The sequence below is a fragment of the Scedosporium apiospermum genome, assembly GCF_000732125.1.
Source record: "Scedosporium apiospermum strain IHEM 14462 chromosome Unknown SEQ_SAPIO_0099, whole genome shotgun sequence".
Taxonomy (NCBI): domain Eukaryota; kingdom Fungi; phylum Ascomycota; class Sordariomycetes; order Microascales; family Microascaceae; genus Scedosporium; species Scedosporium apiospermum.
This window is the reverse complement of record NW_015971800.1, coordinates 351,397-365,260: the sequence shown is the minus strand read 5'-3', so window position 1 is coordinate 365,260 and position 13,864 is coordinate 351,397. Positions and strand designations below refer to the sequence as shown.

Sequence of the window (13,864 nt, the reverse complement as noted above, 5' to 3'; positions counted from 1 at the left end):
AATTAACTGTGAGTTAGCGCCGGAGACGGCAAGCTAATAAGGACATCGACTGAGTTTCCTGCAAACCGATGAGGTCAGTGAGCGGAGCCGAGGCTCGGCAACCACCGAACTTCCCTTCCACCTGCTTGCAGGAGGAAATCTACGCCACAGTTTGCCACCTGTTGACAGCTGGTAATATCTTACAACCCGATAAAAGAATAACGTATCGTAAGTGCATAAACTACCCCGCTTCCTAAAGCCAATGACCCCTCCAAACATTCTGCCGACCTCCAAGCCAAGTCTGGATTGCCTGCCACTGCCTGGACAAGGTACCTTGACTGAATACGAGGTTTAGCTTTCAGGGTTTAAAACAAGCCAGTCCCTTCCGCACATCCTCCGCGGGTTTGTACATAAGACGCACCCCTTGCAAGGCCTGTCCGATGTCCTTCGGTGTCTATTCCTGCCCATAATTCAGCCATGAGCTTTGCTATCGAAGCTCCGGGTGAAGCACAACCGCTCACGCCGGACGAGCTCTATGTTGCCCTCCGAGATGCAGCCTCGTCCTCCACACCGGCTCCCCGAAGGCAGGCGGTAGGGCAGCAGTTAGCCGCATGGGAGTCGCACCAGGGCTACTACTCCTCACTTCAGGCAAGTATATAGAACCAACCCTGGATGTTTTCGAACCCACCGCATACTAACACCTGTAACACTACAGTCCGTATTCCTCAACAAGAGTTTACCGATCGAAGTCCGGTTGCTTGCCATCATTCAGCTTAAAAATGGCATAGACCGCTACTGGAGGCTGTTCAGCCATGTGAAAGGAGGGTTAACCGACGACGAAAAGGCAGTCATTCGCTCGAGATTGTTCCAAGGTACTGTCGACGAGGAAAACAAGGCCCTGGGGCTCCATAACGCCCTCGCGGTAGCCAAGGTTGTTAGGATCGACTATCAGAAACAGTGGCCCGAAGCCCTCCCAAGCTTGATCGCCCTTCTACGGACTCACAAGCACGGAGACCAACACAAGGTTCACGGATCCCTCCAGCTCGTTCTGCGGGTTGTCAAGGAGATGGCCACCGCCCGGTTACGCACCTCTCAGACTGCTCTTCAAGGAATTACACCTGAGCTTGCACATATCCTTGGGGAAATGTACACGGAAAGGGCGGCTGCCTGGGTTGATTCTTTGTCAAAGGGCGTCGTGGATGCGGAGGCTACTGAGCTTGCGATGCATAACAGCTTGTTTTGCGTACGCATCCTTCGACGCTTGTTTACTTCCGGCTACGAAAGTCCCTATAAGGACGAAACTGTTTCGAATTTCTGGTCGATAACCCAGACTCACTTCAGCCATTTCTTCGGCTACATTGGCCAGGAGACGATCCCAGCGACGTATCGGAACCTCATTGGCAAGCACTTGCTGCAGTTCTCGAAGCTGCACGTCAAAATGGCCGAGACACACCCCGCAAGCTTCACAGCTCTTCCCAATTCTCTACCTCTCATCCACGCCTATTGGAACCTTGTAACCAAGTTTGCGGAAGTGTTTGACAAATCAGCCGGTATTTCGCAAACTACTACTCAAGGCGGTCAGACGAAATACGAAGAGGAAGGTCCCCTCCTAGAACGGCTAACTCTTATGGCGCTTACGCTTCTAAGGACATGCGCCAGGATTGCTCACCGTCCCTTCCAGTCGTTTAAGTACAGGACTGATGAGGAGAAAAAGGATCGGGAGAAGGCAGTGCAGTTGATCAAGACTCAGTGGCTAACGAATGAATTTGTGACCCAAATCACCAACGTCCTGATAACCCGGCTGTTTTTGTTCCGAAAATCCGACCTGGATGCCTGGGAACAAGATCCAGAGGAATGGGAGCAACGTGAACAGGGCGAGGGAAATGCTTATGAATTCGAGGTTCGGCCATGCGCGGAAAAGCTATTCCTCGACTTCCTAACAAGTTATAAGGATCTCCTAATTCCTCCTCTCCTGGGTTACTTCAACGCCTCGACTGATACCGGTGCTGATTTGACAACGAAGGAAGCGGTCTATACAGCCATGGGCTTGGCTGCCGCCCACCTCGCTACCTATTTCCAGAGCAAGCTGTCTGAGTCGGGCGGACAGGGAGTACAGAATATCGACTTTGACAGTTTTCTTGAGACAACATTGGTCAGGGATGCGCAAGAGCAGGGTCCGCTAGCCAAAGTTCTTCGTCGTCGTATTGCCATTCTACTCAGCCAATGGATCACGGTGGAGAGCACGGAGAGAAATCGGCCCATCATTTATCAACTGTTTACACATTTCATGAACCCCAACGATGAGTGTAACGACATGGTTGTGCGGATCACGGCGGCTAGACAACTTCGCTGGGTGGTTGATGAAATGGACTTCGACGTGGAGAAGTTCCTACCGTTTGCAACGGACGTCATGACGCAGCTGGCTGAATTAGTGACGACCATTGACGTTGACGAGTCGAAGTTGGCAATCCTAGAGACGATGAGGCTTCTCGTGACGAGAATGGAAAGCCATGCGGCGCACTTCGGGGACTTCCTCATGTCCGCGTTACCGCAGATCTGGGAGGCGTCTGGAACCGAGGAATTCATGATCAAGCAGGCCGTCATTGCCATCTTCAGTGCTCTAGTTATGTCCATGGGGCCGGGATCGCAAAGATATCAACACCACATGCTCCCTCTGATTGCCGAGTCAGCGAGTCCAGGATCCGGTCTCCACGGACATCTCATCGACGAGTCGCTCGACCTCTGGAATTCCGTTGTCATGCAAAGTAACCCTCCTTTGTCGGCAGAGCTGGTCAATATTTACGAGTTGGCGATACCTCTGCTCGAGTACGAGACGGAAACTGCATCGGCATCCCTTAACCTCATCGAGTCATATATTCTCATGGCACCTCAGGCTATTCTAGAAGACCGCTTCCGACGACCTACGTTAGCGGGTCTAGGAGAGCTATTAAAGTCTCACAGCCGGGACAGGGTTCGCCAGGCTACAGAATGTATCGAGTACATTATCCGCTCGGCGACAGAATTCGGAGGCGTAAGCGGAGTAACGGTGGTGCTACAGGACTTGATCGAGATTGGACTTCTTCGATCAATCCTGGAGAGCCTACACGATGCATGGGAGGCACACCAGACGACTGGTCCTAACAGGAGGGTCAGCAAGCTCAACACGGTTACCGAGGGAGACTATTTCGCGATTTTATCCCGTCTAGCGCTGGCGGAGCCCAACGCTTTTGCTCAAATGCTTGGGTCGTTTGGGCCTTTCGAAGCAGTGTGGAACTGGCTCATCGGTGAATGGTTCTCCCACCTAGCCGCCATGGATTTTGCAGCTCGACAAAAGCTCTACCTTTTGGGGCTCACACGATTCCTTGAACTCGGAGAGCCGGTGCAAACCCTTGTGCTCAACAAGCTCCAAGACTACCTGACAATGTGGACCAACATCATCTCGGATATCCAAGATGGCGATGTCACGGATACTCTGATTTGCACGGAGCTGCCGCCGGAGGAGTGGCATTGTCCCAAGAACACGAGGGAGAACGAGCTGATGCTGAAGGATCCCGTGTATAGCGTGCACGCGTTCGAGTTCGTCAAGGCCAGGATCGGGGATCTGGTGCAGCGGGTTGGTGGGGAGCAGAAGTTCCAGGAGGAATGGGCCGTCAACGTGGATAAGGATGTTCTGGATAAGTTTCAGCAACTTACGCAGCTTATGGCCAGCCAAGGGAAATGAAGTCGATGATGGGGTCGACGGATGAGTTCAAGGAATTTTCAAGGGGGGAAACTCGTACTATCCTGAGATGGGACATAGGAGGGGAAAACGAACACGGAAGAAAGCAGAGATATTCGAAGGGGACTTGGCCTGATGTTAAAGTACTTATGAAGATAATTATGAGATAGATGACTACTGATGAATTGTACCTCTTTGTGGTGTCATTCTCCACCTCAACTTCCTGTGCAGACTCGAAATGGTGTAAACTTGGTGACACGTCAGACATGCGCGTCCATACTCTGCGGCCTGATATAGATCGAGAGATAACGCGGTATAGATCTAGAGATATATGCATTTACCACGGAGGAGGACGAATAAGACGCGAGATTGACAAGTGGCAAAGCGTTGGAGAGCTGTTCCGTAAGTTGGGAGTCCTTCTGAAATGGATCCACGTGAGCGAAACGGTTTAACACTTTGCGAGATGGATGTAGATGAAGCTGGCTACGATGAGAGCCGTGAATTGAGGATATGAGAAGGTTGGCCAACTCGTGGATATTCTGGGCATCCTGAATGTCTTCCGTTCATCACGAAGATAGCACAGACTGGTGGTACGTAGACAATATAACAAACAATATAACGAGATGTTCAATCCTCTTACTTTGCAGGTAAAATCGGTAGACGGGGGGATCGCGACCTGTAGACGAACATCATTGTAGGGAAAGAGAGTCGACTGCTTGAGCTCTGAGCTCTGATGTAAAAGCCACGACTGTCAGAGTGCCGAGATACCTTCACTAACAACTAACAGTACAGAGCTACGCCTGCCGGCAGATGGATTCGGTTGGTATTGATCCAATTGTCCTTTCCATGCTTGATCTTTCTAGAAGCCGATGGGGGCCATATTGACCATCATTTGATTTGAGGGTATCGAACATAAACTCGTCAACTAGTTTAATCCAAAGCGATTTCGCAAGTCCCACTGTCGTTACCAAGATTGATCATCTCATGGGATTTGGTTTAATGCCACACTCCACGAAGAAATCAATCAAATTGATGCAGATTGTGCACTTCGTACGTTGCCAATCCAAGCCATTACCAATTCTTACGCTGCATTCGCGGGCCCTTACATCCACTGGAAGGTGCAGCCAAGGTCGAAGCCACGACCCTCCCGCCTTGAGAAGGTACAGTAGCTCAGTGTGTACCAAGTACATCATCATCAACAGCCTGGCCAGAGAATTAGGCAGTAGCTATTACTGTGGCAGTGAATCTGTCCAAACTGGACAACTGGACGCGAGGGGCGCCGTGCGATCAAATCGGAACCCCAACCTGGTCCCCAGCACGCTAAGACCACGCTACACCCTTCACTGCACAAGCTGCGAAGCACACCACACTACAGGGTGTAGTGTAGAACATAATACAGATTGATCCCAGAACAAGGAAGCGCTAGTGTTGTGCTCCGTGCAATCAATCGCTCCATCACCATCGGCTGTGGAATCATCCAGAGCCTGCTGCTTCGTAATACTTTACTCGGTGCCATCTGGCCCCAACCCAACATCCAACATTGATCCATCTCCATCTCGGGAAGCTCGAGTGCTCTGCTCATCCACCCAAGTTAATTTCTCCTCACCTGCTCGGCTGCCTTGACTTCTCCCCCAGGCCAACACAACATACCCTCCCTCAACTCTCTGTAATCTACATTACATCTCGCCACCAGTCTTAGCATTTTCTTCCATTGAGGAAAGCCCCGCCCGGCCCCCCAAAGCCTCAGCCTCAGGCGTGCCGAACTACCCCTCGCGCACCCTTGACGTGGGCGGACGTTGCAGGCGTTGGAACTTGAACTTTCCCTTTCCAATCTATCCCCTAAAGAGACACCCCGCCACCATCGCAATCCACTTCACCATCACAGCCGCCACCATCTCTTTTTCCCTCGACCCTCCCCCAACTCTCATTGTTAACATCACTACGTGATCCTTATCACGACCTTACATTCTTCCCCAGCTAGGGCTATTGATATCTCATTTTTGTCTTCTCTCCAGGAATCCTGCACCTGCAAGGACTAAAAAGAGAATAAACAATGGCAGACAACGCAGAAGCTGGCGACAGCCCCCAGGAAGTCACCTTCAAGGTGAAGTCCTCCAACGACAAGGTTCACACCATCACCATGCCTGAGACAGCCACCGTCCTCGAGCTCAAGACGAAGCTCTCCACTGAAGAGTACGAGAACATCCCTGCCGAGCGCCAACGCCTCATCTACTCCGGCCGCGTCCTGAAGAACGACGATGCGTTGAGCACCTACAAGATCAAGCCGAACAACACCATCCACCTCGTCAAAAGCGCCGCCAGCAATCCCACTCCCCCTTCCGCGTCCTCCTCCACAGCCCCAGCCGTTCCCAGCGTGCCCACAAACATGGCTGCTGGAACTGCGAACAACCCTCTCGCCGGCTTGACTGGCGCCCGTTTCGCTGGCCACGTTCCTCTGCCTAACAGGTCGATGTTTGGTGCCGATGGAGGAGTAAGTAAAATGAAATCCCGAGCCCTGCGCTAGTTCTCGGTTCCGGTTCTCTCGTTGCGCGCTAACTTTACTTCCCCTCACAGATGGGCGCTCCCCCCAGCACCGACGAGATTGCGCGGATGATGGCCGACCCTGCCGTCCAGCAATCCATGAACGCCGCCCTCGACAACCCCGACTTCATCAACATGCTCATTCAGTCTAACCCCACCCTACGAAACCTTCCCAATGCGCGCGAGATGCTTCAGTCTCCCTTCATGCGACAGATGATGACGAACCCTGATATGATAAGAATGGCGAGTCAGATGCAAGGAGGAGGTGGCCTTCCTTCTTTCCCCGCTCCCGGCGCTACCGACAATACCCCTGCTGGTGCGCCCGCCTCTGGAGCTCAGCCAGGAGGTGCCGCCCCTGGTGCCAACAACGCCCCGAACCCTTTCTCGCCTTTCATGTTCATGCCCTTCCCTGGTGCCCCAGGCGCCCCAGCGACCGGAGCGCAGAACGCCAACCAAGGCACCCCCGCTGGCGCTGGTGCTGGCGCTGGTGCTGGTGCTGGTGCTGGAGCCGGCGCCGGTCAAGCGGCGGCGAACCCTTTCCTTCAATTCCTCGGACCCGATTTCGCCCCTGGTAGCGCAGCTACCACCATGAACCCTGTTGAACGATCTCTCCTCCAGGACTTTCTTCGAAGTCTTGGAACGCCACCCCCCTCTGCCCCCGCCGATACTCGTCCTCCCGAGGAGCGATATGCCGAGCAGCTTCGCCAGCTAAACGACATGGGCTTCTACGATTTCGATCGAAATGTGGCTGCTTTGCGCCGTAGCGGTGGAAGTGTGCAGGGTGCTATCGAGCATCTACTGGGCGGTAGTTGAGGATTCGCAGATACAGATTGGCGGGGAGGATTTTAGCACGATTCATTTCTTCTCCTTCTCATTTTTTTTTCTTTCCATCCAGAGGAACTAATAAGCGATTACGAAGGGATGAGCGAGGAACGAGGGAAGGGTTCCCTATTATTCACACGCACACATAAGTCAGTTCTCAAATGCGGGCGAGGGATGGATGAACGCCGCGGAGCGGGCCGTGGGTTCGTTGAAAACATAACGCCCACTGCGATTGTTTCTCATAGGATGCCGTGAAAATAAACCCGATTCACTTTCAAGGCTACGTGTGTTGTTTGTCGCGTGTCGCGTGCCGTCTATCATGTATCATATCTCCTACTTTCTTATCTCTTGCTCGATCATGTCCCCCGGCTAAGGTATGCGAGACATCTCCCATCTCCCAGGGTGAGGGATCGGGAGTGAGGGGATGCAGGGATGGTGGAAGGTTAAGAGGGCATACATAGCATGACGAGAGGAGACGTATGGCCTTGGATACTCGTCGGTCGTTTCAGTGTTGGAATCGGTCTCTGTGTGTCTACCAGTCCTAGACTCAGACTCAGGAGAAGTTGTCGAGAGCCTTTTCCCTTCCACCTGGTGATGGCCCATCATCACGCACCCGCCACACACCACGCACCACCCTTCATCATCTCTAGGGAAGTGCGGCAACGGCAGGAGCAACTCTTCCGCGTCCAATACGCGCTCGTACTTATTATTTAAGAGGCAATAGCACCATGGCTCCCAATAGGTAAGCGGAAGCTTGACGTGTTAGGTAATGAAATGTAGCCTGGTTCGGTTGATGCAATGAGGTGGGATTCCCATCCATAAAGTCGGCTATCCAGGAAACCCAGCCCTTTCAAGAGAGGTGAGAATGTGGTCTCTTTTTGGGTTAGTCGAAGTAAGTTTGATTTTACGAAGTACTTGGGATATCAAAAATATATGAAGTACTTTTTTCAATAATTTTACTCGAACTTTTATTAATTGATTGTTACTATGATTGATTTTATTAGATTTATTGGGACTTTGTGATAAGCTCGCTCTTAGTGAGTGGTGGTAGATCTATATGAGTTGAGTTTGCGTGGGAAGCTCTGGTGTTTGTTCCTTTACCTTCAGTTTCGCTTAACACTTTACTCGACTGAGCCTTGTCGAACTCATCTTGCGCATTCTACTTCATCTTTAATTCGGCCATTGACTCGCCCGACTGGCAACAAACCCAAGGCTCGAGTCTGAATTGATGGACACGTAGCCGTCATGATCCAAGGGATATTTTACGCAAGGTTCTTCCCCAAGGAGGGTACGTCTCACATTTCACATCTTCACATCACCTTAATTCATCATATCCATCCTCAGCATCACCAAGACCGTCGCTCATTCTCACAAGCCTTTTAATCCTCATCAATCCCTCTCATACCTCCCTCCCATCTCTAGATTCATCTAGATTCATTTCACATGACTAACTCCACATCCCCCCAAAGGCCCCCGCATCGTCGCCCAATCCCCCGCCGGCCTCATCGGCACAGCCAAAACCTCCCTTCTCGACTTCGACATCCTGCAAGCCTACATCATCCCGCGCAAGTCCTTCGTCAACCGCCTCGTAACTGCCACCGACCCGGACGGCAAATACACCATCCTGGGCTACCCGGTCCTGATCGCGCACGACAAGTACGTGCGCAACGAGTTCATCTTCAACTTCGGCGTCGTGCTCGAGGCCGATGTGGACCGCGTGCCATACGAGAGGGTCGTGAGGAGGTTGGCTGTGACCTTTGCCGAGATGGAGGTGCAGGATGGGTATTTGAGCGGACAGGAGGTCGAGGGGGAGAATGGATGGGCGGTTATTGAGACGGAGAAGAGGAGGAGCGTGGAGGGGTTGTTGGAGATTGTGAGGGAGGATTTGAATAATTATGGGGAGTGCATGATTCCCGTGGGTGAGTATCAAGACTGGCTCTTTCTTTTCGTCTCTTTTTTTCCGCTTTTATTTCTTCATTTAGTTTTCTTTCTGAAAACGGTGGGCGATGGGAAATCTTTGTTCTCCCTTGACTGGTCGGTTCTAATGACCATCTAGATGACGCCAACACCATCAACATGAAGCTCTTCCCTCACTACAAACAACCCGCCGAAGTAAAAGGCTGGCACGTCCCCGTCGCCAAAATGAAACTCTCCGACATCGTCGACCCGACCTGGGACCTCACCATGCAAAAAGTAATCACCCACATCGACGGCGCCTCCGACGTCCGCCGCATCGCCTACCTAGCCGACGTCTCCCTCGACCTCGCCAAAACCGCCCTCCGCCACCTCCTCTACTACGACACTATTCTTCTCCTCGACATGTTCTTCTTCTCGTCGTGCTACGCGCCACGGCCTGGCATCGCGGACTTCGTCGCGAACCTTGACGGCATGGTTGAAGAGTGCGCTGCTTATGCTTGTATCCATTCGAGGCAGCGGCTGAGTAATTTCCACCTCATCAGGCTCATGACGTCCTTTTGTGTTGGGAAGTCCGTCATAGAGTGGCTGAAAAGCCATCGGGATGCCGGTTTGGATGTGCTGCGCTATCTTGATGTGAGGCGCTTCGTTCAGTTCGGCGTCATCAAGGGCTGTTTGTACAGGGTGCACAAGTACGTCGTCTCTAAGCAGTATATCGCCGCTTTGGCCACGGGGCAATCAGCGCCTAGGCCCGGTGGCGATGCGCTGCAGAAGTATACGGATGGGAATCATTGCTTTGATCAGATTATTACCGAGTTGAACTTGACGGATGAGGAGATTACGGAGAAGTTGAAGTCGCTCCCTCTGCCTGTGGGGGATCTGACGGTGTTTTACAGGTGAAAGGGGTGAAGGCATAATGCGAAGAGAAAGTAAGGTCAAAGGTATAAATAAGTCACTGGGAATGATAATATTCTTTTTTTATTCTACATGCTATCCCGCTAGCCAGTCTCTATGCGCTGCTATCTTACACAAATGTTTCCCGCAAGAACTTGAGTGAGAGATTCTATGATACAAACGGAGAATATACAGACTTGGTACACAAAAAGGTATATCGGTCACATCTTCGGTCGATCAGCCGGACTTGCCGCCTTTCCGCGGACCCGAAGGGAAGTGGATATCCGGATTATTGGGGACCGTCCGAAGCGGGGGCCGCGTCGCATCCGTCTCCCCCTCGAGAGCATCCACCTCTTCCTCCACGGCATTCTTTCCAGATGCCTTCTCCTCCTTCATTGCCTTGAGAACCTGCCTCAGCTTACCGGTGTACGGCTCGCCGGGGTACGTCATACCCGACTCCTTCCACTCCTCGTCGCTTATCACCTCGATGATGCGCACGTTGTATTTTCCCTTTCGGAGGATCAGTAGGCGGTCGTCGATGAGGAAGCGGGCCGTATCCGAGGGGAACCAAGTCTTTACGGGAGTCCAGTCAAGGCTACCGGGGATGAGCTTCTTCTTGTCGGGGCCGGGAGAAGCGGCTACGTAGGCGCCGCCTCCTTGGACGAGGCGGGTACCGTCACTAGCGGAGCTGGCCAGACCGCACGCGTATAGGATGCGAGCGATCGACTTTCCGGTGATGAGGGATTCGGGAAGCTTAATAGTTTCCTGGGTAGCCTCGTTGCTGGTCGTGCGTAGGCCGTCCGCGGGGGCGAACGACGCTGGCTTGACGCCCTTGGCGGCCGTGACCATGCCCTCGGGTAGTTCAATAGGAGCCTTGCCGAACATGAGCTGGTGCTGCATCTGCTCTCGTAGCGCAACTTCGGGGCCGTGCACGAGGGAGGTGACTTCGAAAGCCAAGACGTGCTGAGCTATCCGGCGCGGCACGTCCTCGGCATGGAGCGTCATCAACCTCTGAATATCGGCGAGGGGAAGGAAAGTGAAGAGTTTCAGGAGATTCTCGACGTCCTCGTCGGGGCGGCGGACGAAGTATCCGTACAAATCGAAGGGAGACGTCAAAGAATGGTCGAGCCAGACGGCGTTGCCAGCACTCTTGCCAAACTTGGCGCCGGACGAGTCGGTGAGGAGGGGAACGGTGAAGCCGATGGGGTCGCTAGTCCAGTCGTTGCTGATCTTAAAGTGCTCCGCGGGCTCTGTATCGCGAACAGTCTTCACAATCTCGATACCGGAGACGATGTTTCCATACTGGTCGGAGCCGCCAACTTGCATCTGAACACCGTTCTTGGAGTACATGTGCCAGAAATCCCACCCTTGCAGCAAAGGATAGGTAAATTCGGCAAAGGACATGCCGTCTCCTTCCGTCATCTTCCTCTTGACACTGCTCCGGCGTTAGCAACTAATATACTAATATCCAGGGAGGCGAGATGGCAAATCCCAACCCTCCAGGCAACTCACGTTTCTCGGCCCAACATGGGCCCTATCCTGATATGGTTTCCAAGCCTCTTTAAAAACTCGTACAGAGGAAGAGCGTTCAGCCACATGTTATTATTCCTCAAGTGAGGACGCCCCGCCCATTCGCCGTTGTGACCGTATTTCCTGCCAATCGACTCAACATTGGCCCAGATCCTCTTGAGCTGGTAATGGATCTTGGTGATGTTCTTGGCGACGTCGGCATTGGACATAATCTCACGGCTCTGCAGCCGCCCGCTCGGGTCACCCACCCTCGCCGTCGCGCCGCCGATGAGTGTCGTTGTGGGCATGCCGTTGAAGTAGAGCCAGAAGAGGGGCATTAGGGGGAGGAGGTGGCCGATGTGGAGGGACTCGGCGGTAGGGTCGATGCCGACGTAGGTGCCGATGCGCTTCTTGAGGATCAGCTCCTTGATGAGCTCCGGTCGCCTATATATCGAGTGTTAGGTATTAAAAGGGTTTGAAACAAGGCATGGCGGACAATGGGCCCGCGGAAGAAGAAAACATACCCCGCGACGTCCTTGATGAAACCTCGCTCGTTAAAGAGATCCCACACATGTTGGCGCCGTCCCGCGCGGATGTCGTCCGCCCGCAGAGCCCACTCCTCCTCAGCTGCTGCCACCTTTTCCTTCCATGACTCGGAGATTCCGCGTATCTGTAGGTAGGCTGGCGTGTATACTCGGCCTCCGTTGTGGGAGACTCCTCGAAGGGATCTAAGTCCCCTTGAGAGAGCTAGCGAAGGAAGCGGTCTTGGCGCCATTGTTGGCTGGGAGAATGTGCAACGGAATTAGACCAATTCGAAGCGTCGCATGTAATCGGATTGTTAAATTATATGTGCCGACTTGACATTGTCACCAGATCTATGTCTGGCTTCCTTCGGCAGGATCGCGCTGAGGTCGTCTTGGAGCTTCTTTGGAAGCTTCAATTCCTGTGAGGAAGGTGACTCGAAATTTTTAACAATTTCTGGCTAGTGTTAACAGCTGGCAAGCAAAAAGTCACCTCACACGACATTCTCACGCAATCACGTGCGTTTTGTGACTTTTGAGATTCCAGACTTTCCCGTCTTGGCGCCTTGTATTCAAGGCTAAGTCAGCGAACCCGTCTCTCCCAGCCAATAACGAACCTTCCAATTACACCCACACTCCACATCCTCGGCAATCCGTCCATTCAAAGATTCCGAGAAGCACCAAGTTCGTCAGTCATTCCAACTTCCTCTCGAGAACCACTGTTGCTTTCCTTTGTCTCCCTCCCAATTCGAGCTCCTTCCCAACAGCAGCCCGTGTAGTGAGCCCTCTGCAAAAAGACAGCTAAGGCCGAGTCAATCAATTGAATTGAATCCCACCTTTTTTCGCAGATAATACCGTCGTCATGGCTTCTCTCGCGACCCGCGCCTACCGGCCACTTGCTTCCACCCTCCGCCAGTCGGCTCTTCAGCAGAATGCCGCTCTCAGGGTTGCTTCTTTCCACACTACTAGCAGGAGGGATCTCCTTCCTCCCGGCCCTCGTATGTTCTTCCCTATTGTCCGGGGTCTAGTTCCGACCCCAATGGACTCAATGGACTGAATTCGCGCAGGTTGGCTAACATATGATGTGATTTACAGAGGTCGTCAAGAAGACAGGTACGAATGCGAAGAATAAGAAATGAAACAGACGCCGATTGCAATCGGACCTATGATGCGAACTCAAGCTCATCTAACACTAAATCATCACAGTAAACGATCCCACCTCGTTCCGTGACGGTGACCCGGCCCACGGCTCCTACCACTGGACCTTCGACCGCCTCCTCGCCCTCGGCCTCGTCCCCCTCTGCGTCACCCCCTTCGCCAGCGGCTCTCTCAACCCCGGCCTCGATGCCCTCCTCTGCGCCACCATCCTCGTTCACAGCCACCTCGGTTTCCAGAACATCATTGCCGACTACGTCCCCTCGAGGCAGTTCCCTAAGTCCCGCAAGGCCGTCAACTACACCCTCGGTGCCGCCACCCTCCTCGCCGGTGTCGGTCTCTACGAGTTTGAGACGAACGATGTCGGTGTTACCGAGGCCATTAAGAGGGTGTGGAAGGCGTAAGCTGTTGGACTGAAAAGAAAAAACTTGGGAGATGGGGAGAAGGAGAAAAGATGATGGGGCTTTTTAATTGTGGGTTTCTGCTTGGGAAATCATACACCATGTGTTAGGGGCCATGTAGAACCAATTGGGGCTGATGTAGGCTGAGTTTGGAGGGGGCGGCTCAGGACACAAAAACCTGGAATGGCATTGCGTTTGGGAAGGGGGGTTGCTCATTTGTACAAATCAACTACTGATAGATCAATTTGCGAGATTGCAGGTTACGGATTCAACCTTCTCTCTTGGCCGCTGGGGATCCGCGTCTCTGATAACATGTGTGATACGACGCTGAGAGCGTATTGCTCATGGTTCTACATAGATGCTACTTCGCCCGCAATGCGCAATGGCCGACCGAGCGCCCAAGCGTATAA

At 52.9% G+C, this 13,864-nt stretch overlaps 5 protein-coding genes across 5 annotated transcripts; 4 read left to right on the top strand and 1 right to left on the bottom strand.

Moving 5' to 3' along the window:
- Positions 1–456: 456 nt before the first annotated feature.
- Positions 457–3,700, top strand: SAPIO_CDS5563 (putative Importin 11; the record flags this gene model as incomplete). Its single annotated transcript, XM_016787867.1, has 2 exons — positions 457–570; positions 695–3,700. The coding sequence occupies 2 exons, from the start codon at positions 457–459 to the stop codon at positions 3,698–3,700; spliced, it is 3,120 nt and encodes a 1,039-aa protein (XP_016642182.1).
- A 2,050-nt stretch (positions 3,701–5,750) lies between these two features.
- Positions 5,751–7,051, top strand: SAPIO_CDS5562 (Ubiquitin domain-containing protein DSK2; the record flags this gene model as incomplete). Its single annotated transcript, XM_016787866.1, has 2 exons — positions 5,751–6,188; positions 6,272–7,051. 2 exons carry the CDS (start codon positions 5,751–5,753, stop codon positions 7,049–7,051), a joined length of 1,218 nt encoding a protein of 405 aa, XP_016642181.1.
- A 1,254-nt stretch (positions 7,052–8,305) lies between these two features.
- On the top strand, positions 8,306–9,874 carry SAPIO_CDS5561 (uncharacterized protein; the record flags this gene model as incomplete). The annotated part of the gene is made up of 3 exons (XM_016787865.1): positions 8,306–8,348; positions 8,530–8,979; positions 9,117–9,874. The coding sequence occupies 3 exons, from the start codon at positions 8,306–8,308 to the stop codon at positions 9,872–9,874; spliced, it is 1,251 nt and encodes a 416-aa protein (XP_016642180.1).
- A 231-nt stretch (positions 9,875–10,105) lies between these two features.
- Positions 10,106–12,152, bottom strand: SAPIO_CDS5560 (Tyrosine--tRNA ligase, mitochondrial; the record flags this gene model as incomplete). Its single annotated transcript, XM_016787864.1, has 3 exons — positions 10,106–11,303; positions 11,381–11,821; positions 11,902–12,152. 3 exons carry the CDS (start codon positions 12,150–12,152, stop codon positions 10,106–10,108), a joined length of 1,890 nt encoding a protein of 629 aa, XP_016642179.1.
- A 608-nt stretch (positions 12,153–12,760) lies between these two features.
- On the top strand, positions 12,761–13,864 carry SAPIO_CDS5559 (uncharacterized protein; the record flags this gene model as incomplete). Its single annotated transcript, XM_016787863.1, has 4 exons — positions 12,761–12,896; positions 12,994–13,011; positions 13,105–13,453; positions 13,813–13,864. 4 exons carry the CDS (start codon positions 12,761–12,763, stop codon positions 13,862–13,864), a joined length of 555 nt encoding a protein of 184 aa, XP_016642178.1.